This window comes from Narcine bancroftii, chromosome 14 (genome assembly GCF_036971445.1).
Source record: "Narcine bancroftii isolate sNarBan1 chromosome 14, sNarBan1.hap1, whole genome shotgun sequence".
NCBI classification, from domain to species: domain Eukaryota; kingdom Metazoa; phylum Chordata; class Chondrichthyes; order Torpediniformes; family Narcinidae; genus Narcine; species Narcine bancroftii.
In genome coordinates this window covers 23,834,470-23,850,259 of record NC_091482.1, presented here as the reverse complement: position 1 = coordinate 23,850,259, position 15,790 = coordinate 23,834,470, and the positions used below count along the sequence as shown (strand labels likewise).

Below are 15,790 nucleotides of genomic sequence, written 5' to 3'. Positions count from 1 at the left end.
GCTTTCAAAGTTGCTATGATGTTATCTAAAATTCATGTCACAGCCCATATTCCTTTGCCATTGACTGAATTCTGATCAGGTTTAATGCAGCATACACGATCTTTTGACCTGAGATGACATTGCAAAATGGAAAGGTGGCTCAATGCAGATTTCTGTGGATTTTTTTTGGTAAGATGGCATGTACTGTATTGAACAAATGGAATGCACATTATTCAGTTTGTGATGTGTAGCACTGAGACAATAATTTAGGAGGAAAAAAAAATGTAATTAAATTAAAGTACAAATAACTTTTTCTCTTACTGGCCTCCCACTGATCCTTACGGATTTTGAAAATCTATTGACAGTCTCTTCTAAAAATAACAATTTATTGTTAAAACAGTAGACTTGCTTTTTGGCCAATTATTAATGATTAATAATAGAAAAAATTAATAGCAAAAGAGTTGTACATCCTCAAGCTAATGAAATTTAAGCCAATTTATCTGATAAGTCTATATCTTCATCCGTGTAACTCTCAGGCTCGATCCTATTCCTCCAGCATGCCTTTTTAATGGAGACAACAGACACGGCAGATACTGGAATCTAGAGCTAAAAAAAAAGTGATGGATGAGCTTAGCAGGCAAAGCAGCATCCGTGGAGGCATAAGGATTGGTGATGTGTTGGGTCAAGACCTCGTCCTGACGCAGGGTTTTGGCATGAAGCATCAGCCATCCTTTTCTCCACAGATGCTACTTGACCTGGTGAGTTCTATCAGCAGTTTGTGTGCTGCCTGTTTTAATTGTACGGATCGTCATAAGCATTAATGACATTTTTCATATTTCTTCCATTTGAGCCTTACTTTTTAGTAGCTAAGCCCTCTGGTTATCTGTTTGAAGATTAAGTCACATGGTTCTCTCTAAGGATTAAAAAATTGATATATCCTCTTCTCAGTGAATGCAAACCTGTTTGAAAAATTGTCTGAAATTTAGGAGATCTGCTTCTGTACCATATTGGGATCTGCTCTGATAGATTGGGGCAGATCTTCTATTGCCTGAGATTGCTGGCAGTTGAAGCTGCAGCCTTCCTAGAAGAACCAGATTCCACCTCATCGTAATAACCCAAGGCACCACAGAGTCTGTCCCGTGGCCAGTAACTGACTATGTGGATAGAATTGTTTGGACAGTCGGTGCCCACTCGCCCACAGGCTCTCTGACTGTAAAAGCTTCCGTGTTGGGAAGCTTTTGACTTTGACATAAGAATCAATGCATAAAACTGCTGGAGAAGCTCAGATGGTCATACAGGATCCATAGGAAGTCTTCCTATGGAAGCTGTGTAACCTGCTGAATTTCTCCAGCACATTTGTGTGATGGGTGTTGTACACCCATATGCGTTGAAAATGATTAAAAGCATTTAATCCAACTTAATGACATCAAAGTTTTCTGACTGACTTACTTTTCATGTTTAACGCAGTGTGGTGCTTGTCTCAAATTAATTTGGCATCGACGTGATGAGAAGACTTGTCAGTCTGAAAACCAGGAAATATGTAGAGGTTTGTGATGCTAGGTTGAACTCCATGAAAAATGTCATTAATGCTTTTGCCAGGGGTCCACCCTGCAAATTAGACCTGATAGAATGATTTAGCAATTTTCCTGTTGGGTTCGTCCTCATCCAAAATGCCGTGGCTTTGTCGAGGTTGTGAACTACTAAACTGAGGTGACATGGGAATTTGAAAACAATCACATATCATGGATACTTGCAGGATTAACTAATTGGTTGTCACAAGAATGATTAAGGTGTGTAGAATATAAAACTGGACATCAATATTTTCATCTGTTGTTTGAGTTTACTTAGGATAGATCATCTCCAAAACCTGGATCACAGTAACCTTTCTGACCAACAATCTGTTAAGTTTCACTGTGGTGCACACGATAATCATGGCAGCAAGATGGAGTGATTAAACGGCTTTAATTACCAAAAAGCTGAGCATTACTGATACACTTCTTGGCCAGGTTCCAGGTACAGGAGCAAGAGGGGGAAAGTCCAGGCATGCCAGCCTTTATTGGGAAATCCGAGGAAAGGTTAGAGAAGGTCAGGTAGGTTCAGACTGGCCAGTCCTTGCATCTATGCAAATACCTTTCACCACATAGACAACCTTTCCTCCTCCATTCTCACCCTGCCTCAGGGCTGTGAGGTGAGTCCTTTTCTGTTTTCACCTATGACTAAGCTCCTGTACATGGAACTAACTCCATAATCAAGTTTGCAGACGACTTCACGGTAGTTAGTCTGATCGGAGGGGATGATGAGATGGCCTACTAGGACGAGGTCCAGCAGCTGGCCACGTGGTGTGCCAACAATAAGCTGGTCCTTAACTCCTGGAGGATTATTGTGGACTTCAGGCGGGCTGGGAGCCATACTCATGCCTCCATCTACATCAATGGAACTGTTGTGGAAAAATGTATCAAGCTTCAAATTCCTTAGGCGTCCCTATTTCTGATGATCTCACCTGGCCCCGGAACTCCTTCATCCTGATCAAAAACGTGCAACAGATCCTTTATTTCCTGCGGAGCATCAAGAAAGCTCACCTCTGTCCTGGAATACTGATGGATTTTTACCGCTGCACCATTGAGAGCCTACTCAGTGTGGTATGGCAACTGTCCCTTATCGGACCATAGAGCACTCCAGTGGGTGGTGAAATCTGCCCAGCGGATATCAGCACCCAATCGCCCACCATTGAGAACATGTATTAGAAACACTGCCTGGGCAGGGCAAAGAGCACCGACAAGGATGTATCTCACTCTAACTATGGACTTTTTACTCCCTTTCCATACAGTAGGCGCTACAGGAGCCTCCGCTTCCAAACCGACAGGTTCAGGAAGAGCTTTTTTCTGAGACTGTGACCCTGCCGAACCTTACATCACCACACTGAGCAGTATTGCACATATATTGTACTGCCAGTACTTTTAAACTTGTTCATTTGCTCGAGCGCTTGCTTTTATCCGTAGTTACTTGCAAGAGAAGAAACAAGCCTTCCGTCGCGCATGCAGCCATCTTCAGCGCAAACTCCGGGAAATCCAAAACGAGTGGTGGACTAGCCTCGCCAAACGAACCCAGCTCAGCGCGGACATTGGCGACTTCAGGGATTTCTACGAGGCTCTAAAGGCTGTGTACGGCCCCTCACCCCAAGTCCAAAGCCCGCTGCGCAGCTCAGACGGCAAAGTCCTCCTCAGCGACAAGATCTCCATCCTCAACTGATGGTCAGAACACTTCCAATCTCTTTTCAGTGCCAACCGCTCAGTCCAAGATTCCGCCCTGCTCCAGCTCCCTCAACAGCCCCTAAGGCTAGAGCTGGATGAGGTCCTCACCCTGGATGAGACATATAAGGCAATCGAACAACTGAAAAGTGGCAAAGCAGCAGGTATGGATGGAATCCCCCCAGAGGTCTGGAAGGCTGGCGGCAAAACTCTGCATGCCAAACTGCATGAGTTTTTCAAGCTTTGTTGGGATCAAGGAAAACTGCCTCAGGATCTTCGTGATGCCACCATCATCACCCTGTACAAAAACAAAGGCGAGAAATCAGACTGCTCAAACTACAGGGGAATCACGTTGCTCTCCATTGCAGGCAAAATCTTCGCTAGGATTCTACTAAATAGAATAATACCTAGTGTCGCCGAGAATATTCTCCCAGAATCACAGTGCGGCTTTCGCGCAAACAGAGGAACTACTGACATGGTCTTTGCCCTCAGACAGCTCCAAGAAAAGTGCAGAGAACAAAACAAAGGACTCTACATCACCTTTGTTGACCTCACCAAAGCCTTCGACACCGTGAGCAGGAAAGGGCTTTGGCAAATACTAGAGCGCATCGGATGTCCCCCAAAGTTCCTCAACATGATTATCCAACTGCACGAAAACCAACAAGGTCGGGTCAGATACAGCAATGAGCTCTCTGAACCCTTCTCCATTAACAATGGCGTGAAGCAAGGCTGTGTTCTCGCACCAACCCTCTTTTCAATCTTCTTCAGCATGATGCTGAACCAAGCCATGAAAGACCCCAACAATGAAGACGCTGTTTACATCCGGTACCGCACGGATGGCAGTCTCTTCAATCTGAGGCGCCTGCAAGCTCACACCAAGACACAAGAGAAACTTGTCCGTGAACTACTCTTTGCAGATGATGCCGTTTTAGTTGCCCATTCAGAGCCAGCTCTTCAGCGCTTGACATCCTGCTTTGCAGAAACTGCCTAAATGTTTGGCCTGGAAGTCAGCCTGAAGAAAACTGAGGTCCTCCATCAGCCAGCTCCCCACCATGACTACCAGCCCCCCCACATCTCCATCGGGCACACAAAACTCAAAACGGTCAACCAGTTTACCTATCTCGGCTGCACCATTTCATCAGATGCAAGGATCGACAATGAGATAGACAACAGACTCGCCAAGGCAAATAGTGCCTTTGGAAGACTACACAAAAGAGTCTGGAAAAACAACCAACTGAAAAACCTCACAAAGATAAGCGTATACAGAGCCGTTGTCATACCCACACTCCTGTTCGGCTCCGAATCATGGGTCCTCTACCGGCATCACCTACGGCTCCTAGAACGCTTCCACCAGCGTTGTCTCCGCTCCATCCTCAACATCCATTGGAGCGCTTTCATCCCTAACGTCGATGTACTCGAGATGGCAGAGGTCGACAGCATCGAGTCCACGCTGCTGAAGATCCAGCTGCGCTGGATGGGTCACGTCTCCAGAATGGAGGACCATCGCCTTCCCAAGATCGTGTTATATGGCGAGCTCTCCACTGGCCACCGTGACAGAGGTGCACCAAAGGAAAGGTACAAGGACTGCCTAAAGAAATCTCTTGGTGCCTGCCACATTGACCACTGCCAGTGGGCTGATATCGCCTCAAACCGTGCATCTTGGCGCCTCACAGTTTGGCGGGCAGCAACCTCCTTTGAAGAAGACCGCAGAGCCCACCTCACTGACAAAAGGCAAAGGAGGAAAAACCCAACACCCAACCCCAACCAACCAATTTTCCCCTGCAGCCGCTGCAACCGTGCCTGCCTGTCCCGCATCGGACTTGTCAGCCACAAACGAACCTGCAGCTGACGTGGACTTTTACCCCCTCCATAAATCTTCGTCCGCGAAGCCAAGCCAAAGAAGAAAGAGAACTTGCAAATAGCGCTATTCTTTGTACTTCTAATTAGATGCTAATTCCATTTAATTGGCTTTGTATCTGTACTTGGCTCAGTGACCATAAAGTTGAATCTAATCTAATAATGGTCAGTGTTTCTTCACTGTGTTTTCTCTATATCCATCTCTGACATGTGAAATAGAATAAATACTATTGGTTTATCTTGCAACTGTATTCTATATTTCATAAGAAACATGAAAGTCTGCAGACGCTGTGATTGTAGTAAAACCATGCAGAAATGCTAGAGGAACTCAGTCGGTCTCACAGCATCCCGAGGAGGTAAAGATATATTACCGACAGTTCAGGCCTGAGCCCTTCCTCGAGGTACTGTAGAAGCAAAACAAAAATGAAGCAAAGAACAGGAAGGTGTAAGAATAAAGACTGACCAGCCTAACTGGATTAAACTCAGGCCTGAACTGTCAGTAATACATCTTTACCTCTGATGGACGCTGCAAGACCAGCTGAGTTCCTCTAGCATTTCTGTGTGCTTTTATTCTAAATTTCGTGCCTTTGTATTTTTTTTCTACATTCAATCAAATCTGCTATTGGGACACCACCGGAGTCCATTGAACCCTTTTGTATTTGAACAGCATGGTCCTATTTTTTGGCAGCCAATGCAAGTCTTTTCTGTTTACTGTAACCAGCAGGAGATCCTGAAGGACCTTTCACTGATCCAGCAGCAAAGCCAATCATACACCTGCCTCCTCTTTCTCTTTCAACTGGCTACGTTCTTTTTCAGGAACGTGATTGAAAACCTAAAATTTCCCCAACCCTTTCCTGCATTTTTTTTTGGTATATTTTGAAAAGGAAGACATTTTGCCTGTGGTGATCATCTTCCAATGAGAACTCCCATTTTATACTTTTATAGTTCAAGATTTTTTTCAGGCAGTGATTCATTCATTTCTTTAAAATGCTAGCCGCCACTCCCTGGATTGGATTGTAGTTGATCATCTTTTAATTTCTGAGGTTATCTCAGTGCCACACTTTGTGGATTGATGCGCCATTCTCTTTGCATCAATGCAGATTCAGATTTATTGTCAGAGTACATACATGACCTTGAGTACCACCAGCCTGAGATTCTTTTTCCTGAGGATGATGTAGAATTACCATTTATTGGTAGTGCAGAAAAAAAACTGTACACAGTGTATGCATTTAAACAAATAAAGAACTGTAAAGAGATAACAAATGTAAACAAACTGACTGTGCAATGCAGAGAGAATAACAAAAAAAATCCTGATTGAGTTTGTTGTTGAGGAGTCTAATGGTGGAGGGGTAGCAGCTGTTCCTGAACCTGGTGGTGCGAGTCTTGTGGCACTTGTACCTCTTTCCTGATGGCAGCAGTGAGAACAGAGTGTTCTGGATGTTATGGATCCTTGATGATTGCTGCTGCTCTCCGACCATAGCGTTCCTTGCAGATGTTCTTGATAGAGGGGAGGGCTTTGCCTGTGATGTCCTGGACTGTGTCCACTACCTTTTGGAGGGTTTTAAACTTATGGGTATTGGTGTCCCCATACCAGACCGTGATGCAGCTGGTCAACACACTTACAACCACACATCTGTCGAAATTTGCCAGGGTTTCTGGTGTCATACCAAATTAATGCATCACTCGTTTCCGAAGAAACTTTAATGATACTCACTTCAAAACTTTAATTTTCAGTGGTTACATCATCAATAAAGTAACTGGATTGCAATCCCACCCCTCCCCCCCACCTCATCAAACCCACCACCTCACCAATATTACCTTAGTTTAATCATTTGAGTTTTGCAATTAATTTTCTATTAATTTGGCAGCTTTGGCTCAACACAAGCATTGCCTGCCTCTTAGTGTGAAGGTCAAGAAATGAAGCTTTAGACAAGAGTGTTACGGATTCGAGAGGACCCCAAAAACCAGCAGCGATAGATATGCACCTCAACACATGGTTACTTAAACAAAAGTAGTTTTAAATTATATTTGAACAAGAAAACAGAATTAAACTTTAACTTATTACTTAACCTACTTACTTAACCTAACTACTTAATTCCCCCCCCCCCCCCTCTAATACTAAGCACAGATGTGTGTAATGTATATTTAAGATTAGAAAAGTTCTTTGGAACACAGTCCAATTTCACTGGTTGCAGGCAATTCTTATACTGTGCAAGAGGTTAGCATTAACAATGTTTACCATTCTTTGGTGCTTAACAGGCAAATGGTTACCACTCAGGAGGGTTCTTGCTGTTTTTCAGAGAGAGATTCCTTTTCCAGGACATCCGCAACTGATTCCTTCTCAATCCATCTTGCTGACGAAACTTGCCCCCTTCAGGATCCTCATTCTTTCAGGTCACCTTTCAGATCTCCTTTGACCTGGCAGCCTTCCAAAGTTTGCTAGCTTTGTCCTTCTGGAAATAATTTCTGTGACTCCTCTCTCTATTTCACAATCTCTCTGAGAGCAAAATAGTTCTCCTCTCTCTGCAAAGATCACATGGTCTCCCAGGCAAGCTGCTGTCGATACTTTGTTGCCTCCTGCAAAAAGCATTCTGCAAAAGTCCTGCGAATATTCTGTGTTTTAAAATGTGTGTGTGTGTGTGTAGGAGATTAATACTTTTCTAAGAAATAGTATTGTTTTCCTATACTGGAACAGTACCTGGGGCTCCTGTAATTTGGGATAAATCGCATGATCTCTTAGTTCCATGATAATCTCCTTACAAAACTCAGTTTGAATTTTTTTTCCTCCATACTGTTTAAGGGTGTCCTTTAAATATGGTTCCTGCTGTCCCCCTCAAGTGGATGTAAAAAGATACAAAGGTGGGGCACATAAAATTGGTCCACCATCACAAATTAAGAGTTGGTGGATAGAAAATATGGAGTAGGAAAAACACGTTTTAGTTTGGCAGGCTGTGTCAACTGGGGTACTGCAGGGATCAGTGTTTAGACCCCAACTACAGTAAAACCTCATTTTAACACGGTAGTTGGGGTCCAAGATTTCATACCACGTTACAGCCGAGTCGCGGAACAGATGCATATAGGTCATGATTCAGGAAGCAGGAAAACAGAAAACTGTGACTCAAACCCTATAATAAGACCTTTAAACTCCACATATTAACACACACATCGTGTAAATGAGTGATAAGAGTCCATTTTTGAGTTTGTGGCTGTTAGCCTGGCATCAATGTTTGGGGTCCACAGACACCCGCGCTATAAGCGATTCCGCAGATTAACAAATCACATTCTAATGAGGTTTCACTGTATCTATAATCGATTTTGATGATTTAGCTGAAGGGAATCATATGTAATGTTTAGGTTTAATGATGACCCAAAAGTAAGTTCAAGTTTGAGTGCAGATAAAGATGTGGAGACCAAGGGATGTAAACAAGCTGTACCTTGTGCAGATCTCCTTGAAGTCGCTTCAGACAGCAACATAGTAGATAGAGTATAAAGCAGGAACTAGGAGATTAATCTTTTTGAGAGAAATAGAAATGTTTACTCGACTTTTAAATAGTGGGAGATTGGGAAATACTGATGTTTAAAGGGTCCCGTGGGTCCTGGTATGCAAGCAAAAAAAGCTAATGTACAGACAACAGGCGAAAAGGAAGGGAATGAGTATGTTGGTCTTATTTGCAAGATGATTTGATTACAGGAGTAGTGTCCAATTTTGGTCTCCTTGCCTGAAGAATGACATATTTGCAGCAACTACAGTCAAAATTCTTGATAGTGGATTTGTCTAATGAAGAAAGATTGATGAAACCAGCCCTCTATTCTCCTTAGCAAGAACGAGAAGTAACAAAGTTCTATGGATTAACTGTCAACTCGATATAATCATAGAATTTGATCTTTTGAATGGGATAAGTTAAGTAAATAAATATGATTATACTAATTTGCAATTTTCGTGTGATCTGTATATGATATGATTTGATTTATGTTATTAATTAGAAGACCATGTATAAAAGTTTTTTTCTATTACAAGAAGGAGAAGTAACAAAATTCTCAGATGACACTAGTGCAAGAAGATTGTTGCCCTGCTGAGGAGTCTAGAAGTAGAGGCCACTGTCTCAAATTAAAGCGTAAACTATAATAGAACTGAAAGGAAGGGAAATGTTATCACTCAGTAGAAAGTGTAGCTATGAAATTCTCTCCCTTTCATGCATGTGGGGGTGTAGTTATTGAGTGCATTCACAACAAAGATCAGTAGATTGTAGCAGCATGTAATCTTCTGTGTAGAATACCTTGGTGTTTGAGGAAGATCAGCTATGCTGGTGGCTCACGGAGTCTCGGGCAAGTCCGTGGCAGATCTGACTGTGAGAGCTCCGGGAGCAGGGCAAGCCCATAGCCTGGTGGCCGCTGATGTCAGAAAGGTCCCGGGAGTCGCAAGCATCATCAGGTTCCGAGGGACTTAAACACGTGCGTGAGTTCTATTAAAGTCAGTTGGTTCAACTCAGTTTCGACTCTGTGTGGTTCTTTCGCTCGCTGCGTGCCTAGTGCGACTACGGTATGTTGTTATTCATCAAAGGTAGGGAGCTTCCCCCTCTGACCCAGACGTATGCCTGAAACCAGATTTCTTTGGAGTGTCCTCTTTGAATCTGCTGTAGTCATATTGGCTGAAGAGTTGTTTATCATATTTCTACTTGAAAATTGTCTGCTATTGTTGCCTAAATTATATCAGAGATTGCACTTTAAAAACATTCTTTGGCCACGTCATGATCAGATTTGTGCTCCAGTTATTAAAACCATGACAACATTGGAAGCTATTATTTATCATACGAGATGCAAGGATTTCTTATTTCTCTTCTTGTTCCAACTAAATTGAAATAGTCCTTCATTATAGTGCCTGGTCAGTAACATTTGTGTTATTGTTCAGGTGCCACATAACAAATTGCATTCACTAATCAATATAGGTGGGGCGTGGCAAGATGGCGTAGAGATCAGACATGTAATCCCTGCCCTCTCCGGTCAGACTTTTAAATGCCTGTGTTTTAACCCTTTTTTAAAATTTTTAGTTTGATATTTTGGTGAGCCGTTATGGCTATTAATGTAAAAAAAAACTAAGTCTCAGTTACAAAAAAAAATACAGTTTTGAAGTGCAGAAGAATTGGGGCCTAAACAACTTGGAACAGCCTCGGACCCGTTTTCAGCTATTCTCAAGTTTCAACGATCGCCAGTGGGGACACAAGCAAAGGTAACAGTTATTCACCAGTCTCAAGATGGGGCTGGTTCGACCCGTTCTGCGGAGGAAGGAGCGCGCTCCCGAGATGTCGGGCACAAGCCTGGAGGCTTGCTACAAAGAACTCTCCCATTGGAAGAGACGGGAGCGCGGAGGAAGAAGATTTCGACGGCAGACACGCAGTCTGCAATGACTATGCACTTGGGTGGCACTGTTAATTACGGTGAACTCCGTAATTTTATTTTTAAAATGGTCTGCGGGGGGACAGCAGTGACGACCCCCTGAGGAAGTTGGGGGATCATTGTTGGGTGTCCAAACTCGCAGTAAAACAACTAGAATGCTACCTTTTGAAGAGCAAGAAGAAGATTTACCTTACTCTACTGCTGTACAGGAAATGGAAGAATTTCTGGAAGAAAGTGAGTTACAAATTATGGAACCGGATCCTGTAACTCAAACTGAACTTCAGCCTGTCTACATGATGTTTGAAGGTATTGCTTCCTATTTGGATGTTATTACTGGTCAATTGAACCGGGTAGTTCAAATGAATACTGATATAATTTCAGACTTAACTGTGGTTAAGGCAGAAGTTAAAGAAAACCGGGAAACCTTTAAAAAAATTTGAAGCTTCTCTTTCTGAATGTAAATAACAGGTACAATCCAATACAAAAACAATAATAAAGGTGGAAAATTCAGTTAAAGATTTAGGAGCCTGGGAAAAAGGGAAAGGGCTAATAAAAAAATGGACTATTTGGAAAATCAAAGCAGAAGAAATAATGTGAAAATTGTGGGTTTACCAGAAGGTCAAGATCCTGTCAAATTTTTTAAAAATTGGATTCCCCAGATGTTGGGGGAAGAGTCCTTTCCTGATAGACTGGTATTGGAAAGAGCACATAGAGCTTTAAGAAGACGACCTTTATCTGGTCAACTGCCAAGAGCTGTGATAGTTCATTGTTTGAACTGTTTGGATAGAGAGACAATTCTTCGAAGTAGTTCAAAATGCAAGCACCACTGATGATTCAGAATAGTAGAGTTTTCTTCTATCCTGATTTGAGTCAAGATGTCATCAGACACCGACGTGAATTTAATCCAGTTAAAGGTGTTTTATGGCGTAAAGGTTACAAATTTGCTTTTTGTTATCCTGCTGTGTTGAATGTGTTTTATGGAAACTATCAGTTTCAATTCTTTGAGAGTGAGCATGAAGCAATGGTTTTTGCTAATTCGTTACTGGATGTCAGAGGACAAAGAAGAAGTCCACCATTATCTCCTAAAAGAAAATCTGATGGACTTGGAAATGGACAAAATGGCAGAAATGGAAAGAATGGAAGTGGAAAGAGTTTACCTACTCTTGAAATGAGTTCACCATCTGGACTGGAATCTCAAGGCTGATTTTTTTTTTGTAATATGTTAATATTTCTGATTAGATGGGGAGGAGGGGATTGCACTATTTTCTTTGTTAGTCATCAGTCACTAGTGGATAATCCACACCCAATTTTTTTAGGGAGTTACTACCTTCTGGTAATTTTTTTGTTGTTGTTTTATTCTCTCTTATTAACAAATAGTATTTTTATTTGGAGGGCCTATATATTTTAATTTGAGGGTTCTATATATAATTTTTTTTTCTTTGTTATTATTAATTTTGTGAATATTTTTGGTATCTAGCAATTGTATTAGATATGTCGAATTTGAAATTTGCTACCTTTAATGTTCAGGGATTAAATAATCGATCAAGTGTAAGCGAGTTTTGGCTTACATTAAAAGGATGAAGATTGATATTGCTTTTTTACAGGAGACACATTTGAATGAAAAAGATTACACTGGAAATCTAAAGGTATAAAAAAACTTGGGGGATTGTTTTAAAGAAGGTCAATTTTTATCATTTATTCAAATGAGGGAATATTTTGGTATTAATGAGAATTCTTCATTTGTTTATTATCAACTTCGATCTCTAGTAAAACAAATATTTGGTAGAAATACGATTTTACCTAAATTGACTAAATTTGAATCTTTTCTTGTGATTGCATCAATGAAGGGATATATTTTATTGATGTATCAAATATTACAGGAAAGTATGGAAAAAAAGGGATGGAATAGATCTAAGATTAAATGGGAAAAGAATATTAATTTTATTTTTTCTGAGGATGACTGGTTAGATATTTGTCAAGATAGTGTAACTAGATTGATAATTGTTTGTTATGCAATGGTTAATTACAATTTTTTACATCAATTGTATTTAACACCTGAAAAGTTTAAAAAAAATTATTTTAGTGAATCAGATTCTTGTTTTAGATGTGGTATTCGGTTGGAACTTTTTTTCATGCTGTTTACTTATGTGCACATATATAATCTTTTTGGAAAGCAATTCAATTGTTTTTGGAACATTTGTATAAGATCAAAATACTTTTAGACCCGACAATATTTTTGTTGGGTGAGTTGATGCCTTTGAAAGATTTGGGATTAGATAAATTTCAGATTGCTTTTGTATATTTAGCTTTATCTGTAGCAAAAAAAAATGTATAGCAAGTACATGGAAAAATGCTAATGTGATTGATATTAATAGATGGCATGAGATGAAAACTTGTTTGGTAATGGAAAAAAAATCACATATGTTTTACATGATAATTATTTTTTTTTGGAATAAGTGGTCTTTATATTTAGAATATTTACATTTAGATTTACCTTGATTAGATTTTAGTAAATATATTTCAGTTTTTTTTTTCTTTTTCTTTGGCTCTCCTAAAGAGAGTAGGCTGAGAGAGGGAGGGGGGGGAGTTCTTTTTATTTTTCTTTTATCTTTTTTTATCGTTCATAATATGTATTTTTCTTATTGTATGTAATAACTGTTGAACAAATAAATAAAGTTATGGAAAAAAATCTAATCAATATAGGTTATCCGCCATTTCAAAATATTCTGATTTGACTTTATCACAGATTTTTATGGACCCTTCATTGTATTTATATATTTTTCTTCTGTTATTCCTTTTAGTTCAAAGTAAATGGAGAATGGTGGACTTGGATAAACTACGACAAATTTCAGTGCCTCATCAAAGACTATGAGGAGAACAATGGCACCAAGGTATTCTCTGCAGAAGATTATATGGCAAAGACCCCAGCCTGGGCCCTCTTTGGAGCCATGCAGAGAGGTTTTGATCCAGTTGACATCCGGTTCCAAAGGAAGAAATTGAAAGACATTTCCGGATGCTGAAATTATTCAATTGGATTCCCCTCTTTCTCTCTCTTCAGGTGCTGAATAATTTGCTCATTTTTGTCTTTTCACTCCAATTAGACTTGGAAATAGCATCACAGGAGGAAACGTCCACAGTTCCTTTTGGGTTTCTTCGGAGCATTTAAGTGTTTGAATTGTAAAGGGTTTTAGTTTGAAAATATTTTTAATGAATTTACTCAAGTGTGCAGAATAGAATATCTGTGCATTACCCTCAGATGATGCAGTATATCCTTAACCCAAACACAGGGACTTAGGAAAATACAAATGACTAACTTTGAATCTCCTTGGGTTTTATTTTTGATCATTTGTCCTTTTATGGCCAATTTTCCAGACAATTATCTTCATTTGAGTCTGTATAATATTAGTCCTCTAACTCAATTCATACAAAGTTTGTACGACAGTCGGTCGGGTGTTGGTTCTTGAATCTGTAGAATTTTCATGCATCTGGTTCTTGTATTTAAGTTGTGACACTTTCCCTGAGAAGTTTCCTTGTATGGCAGTGAACTATTCCAACCTGTGCTTCTGCTTACATAGTTACAGGCTTTGGAGCACATAGGAATCTTAAAACCAAAAATCATTCCAATGCTTAGACCAGATTTTTGATTGTGTCGCATATAAAGGCAAAAATTAGTGTTTAAATAAAACAAAAAAAAAACTGGAAACTCTCAGCTGGAAAGACAATATTTGTGGAAACAGAAAGAGAGTGAACATTTAAGGTCGAAAACTCTTCACCTGACCGAAAACTTTAACTCATTTACTCAACGCAAATGCTGCCTGACCTGCTCAGTGTTTCAAACACTTTTTAATTTGAGATTTCCAGAATCTATACTCTCTTGATTTACCTTTGTGTTGGAATGTCACTGCCTCCATCAAGGACGTAAATGTTTTGAGTTTATTCCATTGCCTTAACATTGGTTTACAATTATATGTGGAATATTATAATAAAATATGTTACCCTCATTTTTATATTTGTTTTTCCATTACTGATTTTAAATAGTCATTCGGGGGAATTCTTAAGAAGGGGGCGGAACAGTTAGCGCAACTCTCTTACAGCGCCAGTGACCGGGGTTCGAATCCGATGCTGTCTGTAATTAATCTGTATATTCTCCCCCTATTTGTATGGGTTTCCTCCGGATGCTCCGGAATTCTCCCACCCTTCAAAAATGTCACGGATCGTAGGTTAGTGGCGTGTAATTGGGCAGCATGGGCTTGAGGGTTGAAAGGTCAATTGCTGTGTTGTATGTCTAAACTTTTTAAAAATGAAGACAGCAGAAGGCATCACTTTATTATGTCTGTGCTGGCTTTTTTAAAGGATTTTACAGATATATAAATTCTTTGCTGTTTCTTAAAAGCCAGATAGTCTTCTTTCATACATAAATATCTGTTTTTTTTCATGTTAGTTCATTGCCAGTGTACAGGTTTGGATAATTATCCATAATCTAAAAGTGGGCTGTCAAGATGCAATTTGAGTCATTCTATGAGCACCTTAGGATGTGGGTTGCCTACTCCATGCACCTGCTATTTTATGTTTCAAGTTTATGTTTTTTAATATTTTTGCTCTTTCTCTGCACTACATTTGAGGCGTATTTCCGAAAGGTGCCCGTTTTTGATTATCAACGCAAATTTGATTGAGTGTTGATCCAATGTCCATTGCTTCCACTTTGTGACATGTTAAATTACTTTGGAATGTGCTGCATTAAGACCTTCAACTGTCATAGCACAGAAACAGGCTGCAACTTCCCCTTTTCAGCCCACCCCCTCCGTGTCAACCTTTGTTCCCATCTACACTAAATCCACTTGACGCTACCTCCTCTATCAGTGGGTTTCAGATGGCAACCATTCTCTGTGCAACTCCTTCCTCTCACTGTGACCTATGCCACCTTGCTTTTGATCCCTCTACCGTAGGAAATGGATTATATAAATCTGGAACTCATTGGAAAGGTAGAATAAAATGAAAAGTTCTGGACAGCATCTATTACAGTGTTTCTTAATTTTTTTCTTTTGACTCACATACCACCTTAAGTAATCCCTATGCCATCGGTGCTCTGTGATTAGTAAGGGATTATTTGAGGTGGTATGTGAGTGGGAAGGGAAGGTTGAGAATCCCTGCTCTAGACCCAATTGTTCCTGAAATATTTTGCTTGAGAAAAATTGTCATTGGCCCATTTCCTTTGGAGTTATGAAACGGTGCACATAACGAGTCAATGAGGTACGATTAAAACAGTGGTTTTCAAACTTTTTCTTTCCACCCTTAAGCAATCCCTTACTAAC

At 40.3% G+C, this 15,790-nt stretch overlaps 1 protein-coding gene across 7 annotated transcripts in view; it reads left to right on the top strand.

The window, feature by feature from the left end:
- The window catches only part of tyw1 (tRNA-yW synthesizing protein 1 homolog (S. cerevisiae)), a 125,870-nt gene extending 111,387 nt beyond the window's left edge, over positions 1-14,483 (top strand). For all 7 annotated transcript variants that reach the window (XM_069912061.1, XM_069912062.1, XM_069912063.1 and 4 more), the window contains one exon: positions 13,280-14,483. In XM_069912061.1, coding sequence (XP_069768162.1) covers positions 13,280-13,498 — 219 coding nt within the window. In that variant the 3' untranslated portion in view covers positions 13,499-14,483. The remainder of the gene's footprint in view (positions 1-13,279) is intronic.
- Positions 14,484-15,790: the final 1,307 nt, after the last annotated feature.